We start from the raw sequence: 13,926 nt of genomic DNA on the forward strand, positions 1-13,926 counted from the left end.
GATAATAATAATACATGTTTCTTTGAGCAGTAAATCAGCATATTAGAATGATTTTCTTCAAATTGACGATATTTGCATCATCGGAGGAAGTTTTTCTGAAATAAAATGCATAAATCTCTTCTCTCAGGGGGATATGAGGAGGGGAAGCACAATCATTTGAATATACTCCAGGGTTTCTACTGATACAAAGCCATATGCTAATCGCTGAAGTAACCCTTTAATTAATATATACAGTAGTTATTCTAATCTGTTATATATTATCATTTTAATAATTTGTCGATTAAAAAACAATTTTTATTCAAAATAAAATTATTTAATATATATAATAAAACAAAAATATATAAATTCATACAGTCAAATCAAAAACGAGTCAGGCACCAGATATAATAATGGATGCAGGACACTATATTTAATTTATGTAAGTTGGGATAGCAAAATAAAGTAAACTGTGACATGTTATACCCAAACATTCTTTATACTGTGTATACAACCAGTAAAATTGTTAAACTTTGGCCTGACCATGTTTCGCTTAAGTGTTTTTTCTTTAAAGCTATACACTGTGTAACTTTTTTAGTTTATTCTTAGCTAAAAACACTTAGTTCTTTCAAAAATATATGTGCTCATTAATGTATATTTACTTCTTTCAAGTAATAAAGTATTCTCGTAAGTTTATAATATGCCATTGAAAATACGGGTGAGGGGGTTCGAATGCCGGTCGCCATGTTGCCCCTCCATCTTGAAAGTACATTAGCCAAAGAAGGACATAACCATAAATTCAAGCTTTGCCTTTCGCGGTTTAACACTCAATGACACCGTGTCGAATGTGAAGAGGGGGATTGCCATGTTAATCTTGGACTAAATCGGCCACCGTAGGAGTTAAAACGAAATCAGAATTGAGAGGAACAGAAACTAATATTCACTGGATGGTCATATACCTTTTCACCGCTAGATGGGGGAAAATATCACACAGTGTAGCTTTAATTGCTGATGTGACCTTTTACACCACAGATTGAACAAAATTAATCATTGCTTGGTTACTGGTTGACCTAAATTGGTATTATCTAATGGTGTACTTAAATGTAAGAGCTGATTGGTTGATTGTAATCCATTACGTACCTCTCCATCAAAATTATCTGACATTATCAAGATGAATTTGCTCTGTCAGTTTAACTTGTTTAGTTCTTGTCATATTTTATCACTATTTTCTAAACTATAGCGAATAAACTGTGGTAATGGGAGAAAATGTTGAAGATGTCTGAATACATTTTGGTCTGACTGTTTGTTTAAAAAAAAAGACACATTTGCAGTATATAGCTATTATGACTATTTTAAAGGGCATGTCACTGTTATGTTGTCATTGTAATGTTAATCCTGATGCATTTAAATAAGATAAGTTTAAATAAACCGAGTTTAAATAAAATAATAATACATTTAAAAAAATAATTTAAATAAAATAGTTTAATGTAATAATAAAATATGAAATCACATTGAGTATCTTATAAACATAGCAGGGTAAGTGTTATATGTGTGTGTGTTGCTAGACAAGTTATATGGGTCACATTTATGTGGTCCTGGGAACATCCTCAAAATAAAAAAGCTGAATTTGAGCAGACAATCGAAATTGGATACTGGCTTGTAGTGTGAATGCAACCTTTGAGGTGAGTGGTCTAATGTTATTTCAGAAATAAAAAGTCAGTCATTTTAAATCAACAAGTGTGGGGTTTTATTAGTCAGGGCAGCTGAACAAATCATGGCTACAAAACATTTCACAATGATTGATTCAGCTGTAATACACTATGTCTTTCTTTTTGTTCTCTGTAAATCCATGTAGACTCTCAGTGATATTAAAACACTAATATGCCACTTTTCCGTAGAGACAGAAGCCACTCAGATGCACTCAGGGATGTTGTGCTACTCCTACCTCAGCACTCAGTAATTTCAGATCATCCATTTTTAATGCGAATTTGTGGGTTTGGGGTTATCAATCAATTCTGAGAGTACAAAGGGCCTCCATCCTATACATGACTTTTCCCCCCCTTCTTTATTTATTCATCTTGTTGTATATCATTGTAGGTTTAGTATCAGTAACACATTTCCTACAGTTCTTCCTGACCCTTCCATATTCTCATTATTTATTTTATGTTTTCTTGAGGGGTGTACATTTAGAGTAATCTTGTAGTCAAGTACTGTAATACATAATAAAAATTGATTTTTATTTATTTTCTTTCACATGTACTTTTTATGCGGTTTCGTTCGAAAGTTTAGGGTTGGTAAGGCTTTTTTATAATGTATTTTATGTTCACTAAGGCTGCATTTATTTGACCAAAAGTACAATAAAAACAGTAATATTGTGAAATTATTACAATTTAAAATATTTAATCTGTAGGGTTTAATATGGTATTGGCCCACCCTTAGAAGCTATAACTGCTTTAACTCTTCTGAGAAGGCTTTCCACAAGGTTTAGGAGTGTGTGTATGGGAATTTTCTGATAGAAGCGCATTTGTGAGGTCAGGCACTGATGTTGGACGAGAAGGCCTGGCTCGCAGTCTCTGCTCTGATTCATTCCAAAGGTGTTCTATCGGGTTGAAGTAAAGTTCCTCCACACCAAACTTGCTCATTCGTGTCTTTATGGACCTTGCTTTGTGCACTGGTGAGCACTCCACAGTCATGATGGAGCAGGAAGGGGCCATCCCCAAACGGTTCCCACAAAGTTGGGAGCATGAAATTGTCCAAAATGTCTTGGTATCCCTTGGTATTTTATGCACCTTTAGTTGACCTAAATTCAATGATTTTGAGTGGTGTCTCAATGCTTTTGGCAGTATAGTGTATTTTATAATGTAATTCATTCCTGTGATGACAAATCTGAATTTGCAGCATCATTACTCAAGTTTTCAGTGTCACACTGAAAATCATGATCCTTCAGAAATCATTCTAATCAAGAAACATTTATTATTATAAATGTGGAAATTAGTTGTGATGATTACAATTTTCATGGAAACATTTAAAAGACATTTGTGTAACATTATAAAGGTTATCACTGTCACTTTTAATTAATTTAATTAGTCTTTGCTAAACAAAAGTAAAAAAAAAAAATGGATGTGTTTATCGTTAAGTTTTGTTTAACCTCTTTCTTATTTTTCCCTTTAGTGGAACCAAAGGTCTATGTGTCTCCCGGCTCCTCGTCTCTGCGGGCTGGAGATGGTGAAACACGGGTGGCGACATGTACAGCTGAAAGGGGTCGCCCAGCGGCAGAGGTGTTCTGGGAATCAGACCTGCCGGGCCAGACATCAGTCGTCTCGCAGACGGAGCCTGAAGGCACTACCACCACTTTTGTAGACTACATATTGGCCCCCACCCAGGATGCATTTGGCCGGTCCCTCAGCTGCGTTGTTCGTCACCCAGCCCTGTCCAAAGATTTCCGCATTCCCTACCGGCTCAATGTGTTTTGTGAGTTATTCTCTCACTGTAGAATAACTTTACTCTTGTTGTGTATTTTTAAGAGTTCCACAGGTTTTCTGTATGTTAGAAAGAGCACTGATAGCACATTTTTGCCATTTTCAATAGGAGTTATCTTAAAGCCTTAATCCTCAATGTGCTTTCTTTTGGCTGCTGTCTGTTTGTACGGCGTGCAGCTTAATGGAGGCGCTTTATGAAATATTGATCTGAGCGCAGCAAGGGCAGCAACAGGAGCGGAAATACAAGTGGGAGAGTTCATACTGACAGAGGGAGGCTTTAGTACTCAATAAATCACAAATTGCCTTCCAAAGTGTTTAAAAGTGAGAACTACTTTTGAGCTTTACAACCTCATACATGTATTAATACTAATGGTTTAATCATAGACAGAGCTGACCATGCAAAATTTCGACTTCCAGTAACAATATCTAATATATACTTAAGACACAATATATTTACTTAAAGCTGCTCTTGTTTGAAACATAAATCTTACACAAATGTAGTGATATCTATGCTTAAAATAAGAGCAACACTATTTGATATTACAGCAAGGAAACTACATTTAAAGCAAGATCTACAGTATTTACTTATATATAAGTCTTAACATCTTATGCAATTCTTCTTCTCAAGTAAATTTGTTTTACATTTTATAAATGTTTATATATTTTACTGAAAAAGATGAAAATGTCTGATTTAGATACATTTTCCCCAATGTAGTTTTTAAACAGGCAACTTTGGTTTACATTGTTCAATAAGAAAGTAGAACACTGCCCGTGTTGATAAGAATTTGATCATGTTGTTGTTATATAGACTGCTGGGGTTGAATCTCAAGGCTATGTCACTCCTGAATCATCTCTCAATATTACATGTCAGTTTATTTTCTCAGCCACAGCTAAGCCAGTATCCTGAGGTTTTGTGTAATTGAGTTAGCCAATCATGTGTCCGCTTGCTGTTTCTGGGACTCAGGTCTAAAGCGTGAGAATGGTATTATGCTCAATTGTAATTTTTGTGTCGTTAAACAGAAATATCTTAGATTTCATTTAAAATATCTTTATTTGTGTATATATAGTATATATAGAAACCCAGCCCTAAAAACAAATTTTGCTAAGCACTATATATTATTATTGCAAGGTGATGTTCATGTTCTGCCTTTTAATTTCATGCAACAATGATTTAAATTATGTTACAGTTGCTCCAGATGTTATGGTGATGGGTCAAAAGGACGCATGGTACGTGGGACAAAAAAATGTACAGCTGGATTGTGGAGCCAGTGCCAACCCACCTCCTCTTCTGTACCTCTGGACCAGGTCTGTGCTCTCATCTACACTACAGCATGCTACCTCTTATCTTATAAGACATGTCAATTCAATGGTAAAATCTACCAATGGTTGTTAATTAGTATTAAGACCCTGATAAGCTCACAGCACAGTTATTTTTTGCATTTTGCTTAGGGGTAAAGAGAAATTCAAAATACCTTTAAGTATACTGTTAGTGAACAGTCCACACTGCTAAGAGTGGTGTTTAAATGAATATGTAAAATATGTGCTACGCACTTTCCTCAATAACCAAATAAATACACAACAAAAATTAAAGCAGCAAGAAAACAGCAGTTAAGAAAGCATCCAATGTCCGCACAAGTGCTGCAATTCAGCGCTCCAGTCAAGGCACATTTATTTATTTATATACAGTAGACTACTTTAAAGCAAGCTGCTTTAAAAAAAGCTCTATTTCATGTTTATACTCACGTCTGACCTCGACAGACTCAACAGAAGAAATGAGCCAGAGAAGATTTCCACGTCAAAAGACCACAGACCAATGGTTGTTCGATGTCGATGGTGATACTTTTCTAGAAAGTATGCTTTGGCAAACTGTTGGCGAACTTCATTTTGGCCTGATTTTGTTTGTTGCTGAAAGTATATTGGGGCCTGCAAAGGTTGCTTCAGGGTGTCTTCCTGCTGCAAAACGTGTTGTCAACAAGCTCTAAACTGATAATCTGTCTTTTGTCACTCCCCAGGCTGGACGCACCAATGCCTGCAGGTGTGGACACATCTAATGGCAGCCTTCTGTTTACTCGTCCTTTAAAGTTGAGCGACTCTGGACAATACAGGTGTGAAGTTCAGAACGATTTTGGGCTGAACTTTCAGGATGTACGCATCTTGGTACTAGGTGAGTTTCTTGTAACCTTTCAGGTCCACACATACACAAGTGATGATGTTTAGTCCATGAGGGGCTGAAGTTTGAATAAGGATCCCTCGGTGATAAATTGTCCTGACATTTGCTCTTCCCTCTTGAAATACACACCATTTATATGTAACCACACAGTTATTTACTCAAGTGAGGCATTGAGGGATAAACAAGATACCAAGTTGCTGACTCGGTGAAGCTGGATAAAAATGGCATGGTTGACAAACACTGTTTTTCGTGCACCACACATAGATCTCCATAGTGCGTGAAATAATTGACTGGCAGAGTTTACTATTAAAATGTTAAGTTAACACACAAATATAATTGGTAAAATAAATATTTGATTACATTTAATAATATAGTGCTGCAGGAATGAGTTCTAAAACCCAGATATAAGCATTTCCACTTCCATTGTTAAAAACTAGGGGTGTCCTCGACTAAGGATTTACACATTTGAATCAGAATTGTAGAATCTTTCTATGGTCGACCGATAGTCGAATCATCTATGTGTGTGTGAATGGGTTGGGAGGGGCACGATACTAGTCTACTATTAAAACTAAACCTAAAAAAAATTACCTACCTAGAGAGGAAAAGAGAACTTTGAGTGCGTTTACATGCATGTTCCTAAGCCGATTGTGCCTAAAGGCACACCGCACACGAAGATCAGCGCCGTGTCTCAGGATCTCACACCAGATGCGCACATTATATACGTGCAAGCTCAATTTTGAATCGACTTCCGACAGAAGAGCTGCACGAACTTGTAGCACAGGGTGAATTTTAAAGGCGCGGCCCAGCGCCCTTAAAGGGGTCGCACACTGGACATGAAGCACCGCTCCGCGCCTGCTTAACACCTGCGAAGATTCGACCGTGAGATCGGTGGTCGAAATCAGCACCGCATATCGATGCATCGAATCTTCGACTATTCAGGGTCACCCCTATTAAAAACTCAATGTTTTTTTTGTTTTTGAATGAGCTTTTAATGCCTGAAATAAGGTATGTGGTTAACACAAGAACATATTTTCATTTTTTATTCTATGACACAAAATACATCAGTAATACCACACTTTCTTTTAAGGTGCTATGTATTGAAAAGTCGATCGTGGCATGAAAGGTTGCAGTGTGAGATCTGTGGCCGATCACATGTTGAGTACATGAATGCAGTAATCTCTTCATTGCATTGATTTCTGGACACTAACGAATGTTTCAATAACAGTGCAAATATGATGTAAATAAGAGATTGGACCCCTTTTATTTACTCCAGAACTCAGTCACTGATAAACTTGACAGCTCTAGCGATTGCAAAGGGAGCGTTCTTTGATCACTTTCTATATATACCGTAATTTAATCACAGTTTCATCCTACTAAGAGAAACAATGTGAAGTTGACCCTTTAGCCACTGGTTTGATTTACTGGCACATAGACAAAGTATATCTGACTATACATGAATCATTACATATCAGAAATCACTGGTCACAGATCAGGCATTAAAATTAAAACAGTTACTTACATGTTATGTCATTACTGTGCAAGTCCATACTGTAAAAGTGTATTGCGCTGAAATCGCGACTGATTTACCAAAGAACCTACAGTAAAATGTACCACATACAAATAAATAATGCTGAACTGAGACATTTACATTGTTGAAGAAAAAAAAACAGCATTCCTAGCATTAGGATCCTTTGGAAGGTAATGTTATTTTTAGTCCAGTGATCCTGCATTGTTGCTCTTGTGTCTTCGTCATCTCACTAACACGCTAGTGGGCAGGGCCAAAGTTTTAGCGATGAGGTATGCTCTCCACAATGGGCACATTCCACAATGAGTCATTCTCTGGGCTTGGTTACAATAAAAGTTGTTTTCAAGGAAGTTTTCAGTTCTGAAACTTACAGGATATCTCTTATGTTAGAAGCTCAAGGAAAATGTGATTTCTCAGTTCATGACCCCTTTAAAATTATAAACATTCTGATAATTTGTGTAAATTATCTTGATGAACAAAACGTGTAAGAATCATAAACTTATGCTGGTCACAACTTACTTTCTGCAATCGTCCAAAAGCTATTGGAAAGATCCTGTTGGGTTTTTGTTGAGGGAACCAGGGGGATGACTTCAAATCTTCCAGGCTGGCCTGTAAAATGATGTTGTTCCCACAGCACTCTATTTATTGGTAGTGATTTATTTATTTATTTGACTTTATCTACCTTCTTGGATGTTTTTTTATTTGTATTTTATTTTTACTAAACTTGTTACAGTGCATCCTGGTAAATTCTGGAACAGCTTTTCTTTGTTTGTGACTGTGTTGATTCATTGTGTGTATTCACTGAGTCTGTATTTCCTGTTACTGAATAGGTGAATTCCTGAATCATTTTTAACAAAAAAAGAAAAGAAAACAGCTGTCAGATTGTGCCAGAAGGGTCTACATTTGGCCTGTGAGGGTTTGGCTATGACGTAAATAAAGTTGGATCAAACTCGCAGCAGTTTTGATTCAATGAGAAGTATGCAATTGTGCTTTTTACCACATAAATGTCTCTTCCTCAGGCAGCAAAACATGAGGAAACTTTATCATGTAGCTCAGGTCCTGGAGGGCCACTGTCCTGCAGAGTTTATCTCCAACCCTGATAAAATCTCATCTGCCTGTGGCTTTCTAGTAATCCTGAAGCCCTTGATTAGTTGGTTCAGGTGTATTTGTATATAGAATTGGAGCTAAACTCTCCAGGACCAAAGCTGCCCATCTAGGATGGAGCTCTTGTGGTCAAATCATAATCCAAATATTGTGGATGCAGGTTTTTTGACTTCAGTGGTGCACAAACATGGATGTAGGGAAGACTGAGAAAAACTAAATGATATAGTGAAAATCAGGAACTTGGCTTAGAGTGAGACTCTTAAAATGAATGTTGTCCCTAGCTGACGTACAGGAAATGAATACACCAAATAGTTCCACATTCATACCAGCCAAAAGAGCAACATTTTTAACATCCTCTCCCTTTTTATTGTACCCAAAACATCTCGATGTACTAGTCTTTAAATCTTGTCCATTCTTACAGTACTTCCACAGGCCTCCAAATTGAAATGATTGTGCCTTTTGGTGCCTGAACCTCCCGTTACATCACAAGGATTTTGTTTCTCCTCTTTGTGATTGCAATTTATGTCCTTTTATCTTGAAAGACAACCTTTAAATCACCACCTGCCTCTAAAGCACTTTTTCCTTGGACTTAACTGAGAATTTATCATATTTGTTTATCTATTCAGAGAAAATCGTATACGTTTTAATATCGGCTTGTCAATACCAAACATAATTTTAAAACTAGTGTTCTGGTAAGCATAAATAAAAAAAATTGAGGTTTATGGGTTTATACATACATACATACATACATTATGCCAAAAAAGTTGGGACTATATATATATATATATATATAGGACAGTACAAAATTATGAAGAAACTAGATACAGTCAATCCAGCTGACTTACTATAAATGTAACCATCAATATGTAACACCAACAGAACCAAAACAAGATATATATAAAACGATATATATATAAAACGATTTTTTTGGGGGGAAGAACTTAATAAATGAATACATTTGTTCATCAAGGATGCATTAAATTGATCAGGTGACAGTATTGGCATTTATAATGTTGCAAAAGCTTTATATATCAGATAAATACTGTTCTTTTGTCCTTTCTATTCAAAATTGTTGAAAACTGTTTTCAAAATTGATAATAAAAAAGGTTTCTTGAGCAGCAAATCAGCATATTAGAATGATTTCTGAAGGATCATGTGACACTGAAGACTGGAGTAATGATGCTGAAAATTCAGCTTTGAATCCCTGAACTAAATAGCATTTTCAAATATATTCAAATAGAAAAGTTATTTTAAATTGAAAAAATATTTCACAATAATACTGTTTTGCTGTATTTTGGATCAAATAAATGCAACCTAGGTGAGCAGAAGATACTTTTTTTAAAACATTTTTAAAAAGTCTTACTACCTAACCTGTTTAAGAACAGTGTGTGTGTGTATAATTTAATATGATTCATAATTCTCTAGCTCCACAAATTTCCTCCATTTTTCTTCACAAAGAAAATTAATTCTAGCTGTTTTATAGTCATTTTATTTCACAGCTAAATTGACTTATTTGTATACATTTAATAGCAGCCTGTCAGTCAAAAACTTGCCTCTAACAATCTATTTATTTGTCTGTGATTTAATGTTCGCCCTCTCAGAGCCGCCACCGACCACTGCAGCCCCCACCACCACCACCACCAAGTCCATCCTGCCTGACACCAGCTTAACCATCACAGCTCCTATCAATCAGCGTGCCCACTTCACCTCTCCGACGCAGGCCTCTCCTCCGGGCAGCAGTCTGGGCACTATTGTGGGCGGTGCTGTCGGTGGGATCCTGATCCTGGTGTTGCTGATGGCACTAGCGGGAGCTTTCTACATGCGTCAACGGCGAACATTCAGAGGAGACTATTACACCAAGCAGTACATCGGCCCATCAGACATGCAGAAAGAGTCTCAACTGGATGTACTTCAGCCCCATGAGCTTCATGATGTGTACGGAGACGACTCAGGCAATGGCAGCCAGGACTTGAAGCCTAAACCGGAAGGAGACATTATCTATCCCGATTATCCCAATGACCACAAAGACATGGAGGCCTGGAGTGACAATCTCAGCCTTAAGAGAGAGGGCACGTATTACTCCGACCACCACAACCATCATAACGTGAACCCCAGCGGGCCGCCTCTACACAACGGCTCCCCTTACCTGCAGGACGAGTGCTACGACAACGGCACAGACAGCGACTACGTATCTCACGTGGACGGATCTGTGATTTCACGCAGGGAATGGTATGTTTGAAAAGGCAGGGGAACATTTACTGGACAACAATAATTTAAAAGTCAGTGGAGAGAGTGCTATTTAACTCAGCAGAGTGCGATAAATTGTATGTTTAAAATGTATTTTATGTATTCTCCAAGTTCGGTTTACGAATTCATCCTCACGTTTTACGCGTAGCAAACGGCTGTAATATACTGCAGATATGTTCTGGATGGTTTTCGTTTGGTGGACTGCTGTGACTTCAGGATGTAAAGGGAGAGGTTTACATGGTTTATGATCACAGGGTGGATTTACACAAAGAAAACAAGTCTGCTAAAATTAAGCTACACTGTGTGCGTAACCATTCCAGTTACCACATTGCACATGACTGTTAGCTTTAAAACCAGGTGCAGAGTATTCTTGGTTCTTTCCTTTGACTTTTTTTCATTATTATTAATTATGTATGTACATGACTTCTCCAGTGTAGGAGCAAAACATCACATGAAGAGTCACATGAAAGTTTTGAGTCTTATGTTTGACTGCAGGGAATTTTCTTTTATTTTTTAATCAGTATTTTGGTCTAGCTTTTTAGGGAAAATGTCTACAATAAGATACATTTTCTTGAGAAGCAAAAATATTCCAATACATTTGGTGTTCATATTAGATATTGTTAATATTGTTTTAGGCATAAATCTATTTTATTTTTTATTTGGTTTAAAACCATGAAAAGCCAGTGGCATAATATGTACTGTAATAATTAATGTCATATATTTAATATTATATTGTAATAAATATAAATATCTTTATTATGTTTATGCTACTTTTGCTTCTCAAGAAAATGCATCGTATTGAAAAGAATATTCAAAAATGTACTTTTGGTGTTCAGTGGAAGCAATTTCAAACAAGAAAAAATGCCAATGAATAAATTCAATATGTACTGTTCTAATTTAGCTTCTTATCTATTTGTATTATGTTATGATAAATATAACTATATTTAAAATAAGGCATTTTTTGATAATCAAAATTGCGCGATATGACGAAGTATCTTCAAAATTTTACGTTTTGGAAGAAAGTTTAAATTGTAGTTATTATTACATTGTAAAAAAAAATATTTGAAAAAGTAAGTTACCTGGTTGCCTTAATTTTTAGTTTATTAAAATTAAACATTTGAGTTAATACAATGAACATTTTTGAGAATCGACAACCTTTATTCAAATATTATTAAAAGATTTTGTAAGCATATTGGGTAATTGTGTGTTTTATTTGTGAAGACAGTGAAACATGCCAAATTGAGCTATTATCATGATTTATCACATTTTTATGTGGTTCAGATATAATAATATTTTGAGTTTCTATTTATTAAACCAATTTCCTCTATTCAATAAACTCACATGTTTAATGCAACCAGGTTACTTACTTTTTAAGTTAAACCAACAATATTTTTTACAGTGTATGATTTATAATTTTTGTTTTAAGCATAATTTCATTTTTTAGGTTCATGTTTAAAAAATAATTTTATTTAAAAATTGTCTTAGTTAAATTTAATTCTTTAAAGATGTGTAAATATTTTTACTGAAAAAAATGACAAAAATACTGATCAGCTAACTTCTTTTTGCAGTGTATGCATATAAATTCAGTGTGTTTCACTCAACACATGCAGTTTAATTTTAACCCAGCTTGTCTATATTTTGCCGTTTCATCACACACCCCTCTTACGACAAATGTCTTTTTCATTAATGGATAAGTTAGAGAGCAATGGAAGGAGTCTGCTTTATGTGGTTGCTCTGAGGACCTGTCATAGGCTGATGGGGGGTTGACGTTCGCCACGACAGATCAAAAGGACCACGGTCTGCCCCTGAGGTTTTTACCGAAGCCTTGTGGCCTTTGCCAATTTACTTTACTCCTTTTAATTTGATGCTGATTTCTTTTTTTTCTCTCCATCTCTCCACCCTTGCTACTCATACCCTCCCATGTCTGTGTCGAGAGCTTCGTATTTCCCAGAATAAACCGTCTGGTGCGCAGCAGACATGTGCCGCACGGGCTTCCTCTAGCATGCTTCACCTCAAAGATCGAACTTTGTAATTAATATTTTCTGCTCTCTTGCAAACAGACCTCACTTAGAGTTGTGCTGAGCATCTGTTCACAAGCACGCAAGGTTGTTTTTCTCCATGAGTCTCAATGGTCACACGTTGCATGCCTGTTGGAAAAGATACGGCAGTTGCTAACGCCTGGATTCATTGTTCATAAATCAGCGGTAGTGTTGCTACAGCTGTGGTACAGTCTGTTTTCAGTTTAAGACAAAAATCCTTTTTTTTTGTGTCTTTTTTTTACAAATTGGGCTGCTTCTCATTTTTATAATAATGGGGTAGTTATTTGTATCACTAATGATCAAAAAGATAGTCTTGACTCTTCTTAAAAAGACTCTTGAGTCTAGTGTTTTCATTATTTTAATAGCCCTTTTCTCATTTCATTCAGAAAAGTAATTTTAAACACAAAATAACTTTGACTCTTGCATGCGTGTTTGATGTAACACCATGAAGTTATAGAAATAGAAAAACTGAGTGAATGTTGGCAGTATGGTTATAAGGTAACATTTCTAGCTTTCTCCCAATGTTTAAACAAAAAAAATACAGTATATTTACAAGCATAGTGCCTTTGGACGTACATAAAAGCATCAGATATTTATTCTTTCATCATTCAGCGACGCTTTTGCCTTGCGTATTCCTGAAGTGTTATTTGTTTCCCAATATTACTGTATTTTCTGGATTTGTTGCAAGTTCGAAAGCACTTGTAATGGTGCAAACTCACTGGAAATTTACAACAGTAGCACTTGCAAGTGTTACGGTGGCCAGTTGTGGTATATATTATTTTTTGTACATATTCTGGCAGGAGATATTTGTCTATGGAATAAACATATTTTTGTATGAGGCCAGAACATTAAGCAGAGGATGTTCACGCTTAGTTAACGTGCTTTTTATCTTATCATGTTCATTTTTTATTATTTAGTTCTCAGGAGTTTGAAAAATTGTTTTGTACATATTAGAGATATACAAATGATTGATGATTTGTAAATCATTTTGAAAATGAGGGACAGCCGTCGCTTTGTTTTTGATGCCTTCTGTTTATAATAAACAAGTTCTCTTTGAACATGCCAAAGCGTTTGCGTGTCGTTTAACACTGATACTGTGATGAATTGTACACGATGTGTTTATACTTTGATCCATCTTGGCCAATGTCATTATTATTAACTTACTTTCATTAAATTCCAATTCATTTTTTTCTTATTCTATGCAACACAAAAGGAGATGTTCAGCACAATGTGCAAGCTGCTCTCTTCCATACAATAACAGGAAATGGGGATGTTAAAAATGCACAGCAGTCTTCAGTAAGAACCAATGAGGTTCATTCTTGTGTTACGCAGCACGTTTGAGCTTCCTCAAGAACCAATGAGGTTCATTCTTGTGTTACGCAGCAC

At 35.9% G+C, this 13,926-nt stretch overlaps 1 protein-coding gene across 1 annotated transcript in view; it reads left to right on the top strand.

The window, feature by feature from the left end:
- The window catches only part of nectin3a (nectin cell adhesion molecule 3a), a 46,112-nt gene extending 32,476 nt beyond the window's left edge, over nucleotides 1–13,636 (top strand). Inside the window, exons 3-6 of the mRNA XM_067451050.1 lie at nucleotides 3,148–3,447; nucleotides 4,643–4,760; nucleotides 5,468–5,619; nucleotides 9,856–13,636. Of these exons, the coding sequence (XP_067307151.1) occupies nucleotides 3,148–3,447; nucleotides 4,643–4,760; nucleotides 5,468–5,619; nucleotides 9,856–10,493 (1,208 nt within the window). The 3' untranslated portion in view covers nucleotides 10,494–13,636. The remainder of the gene's footprint in view (nucleotides 1–3,147; nucleotides 3,448–4,642; nucleotides 4,761–5,467; nucleotides 5,620–9,855) is intronic.
- The last annotated feature ends 290 nt before the right edge of the window (nucleotides 13,637–13,926 follow it).

This window comes from Pseudorasbora parva, chromosome 8 (assembly GCF_024679245.1).
Source record: "Pseudorasbora parva isolate DD20220531a chromosome 8, ASM2467924v1, whole genome shotgun sequence".
Taxonomy (NCBI): domain Eukaryota; kingdom Metazoa; phylum Chordata; class Actinopteri; order Cypriniformes; family Gobionidae; genus Pseudorasbora; species Pseudorasbora parva.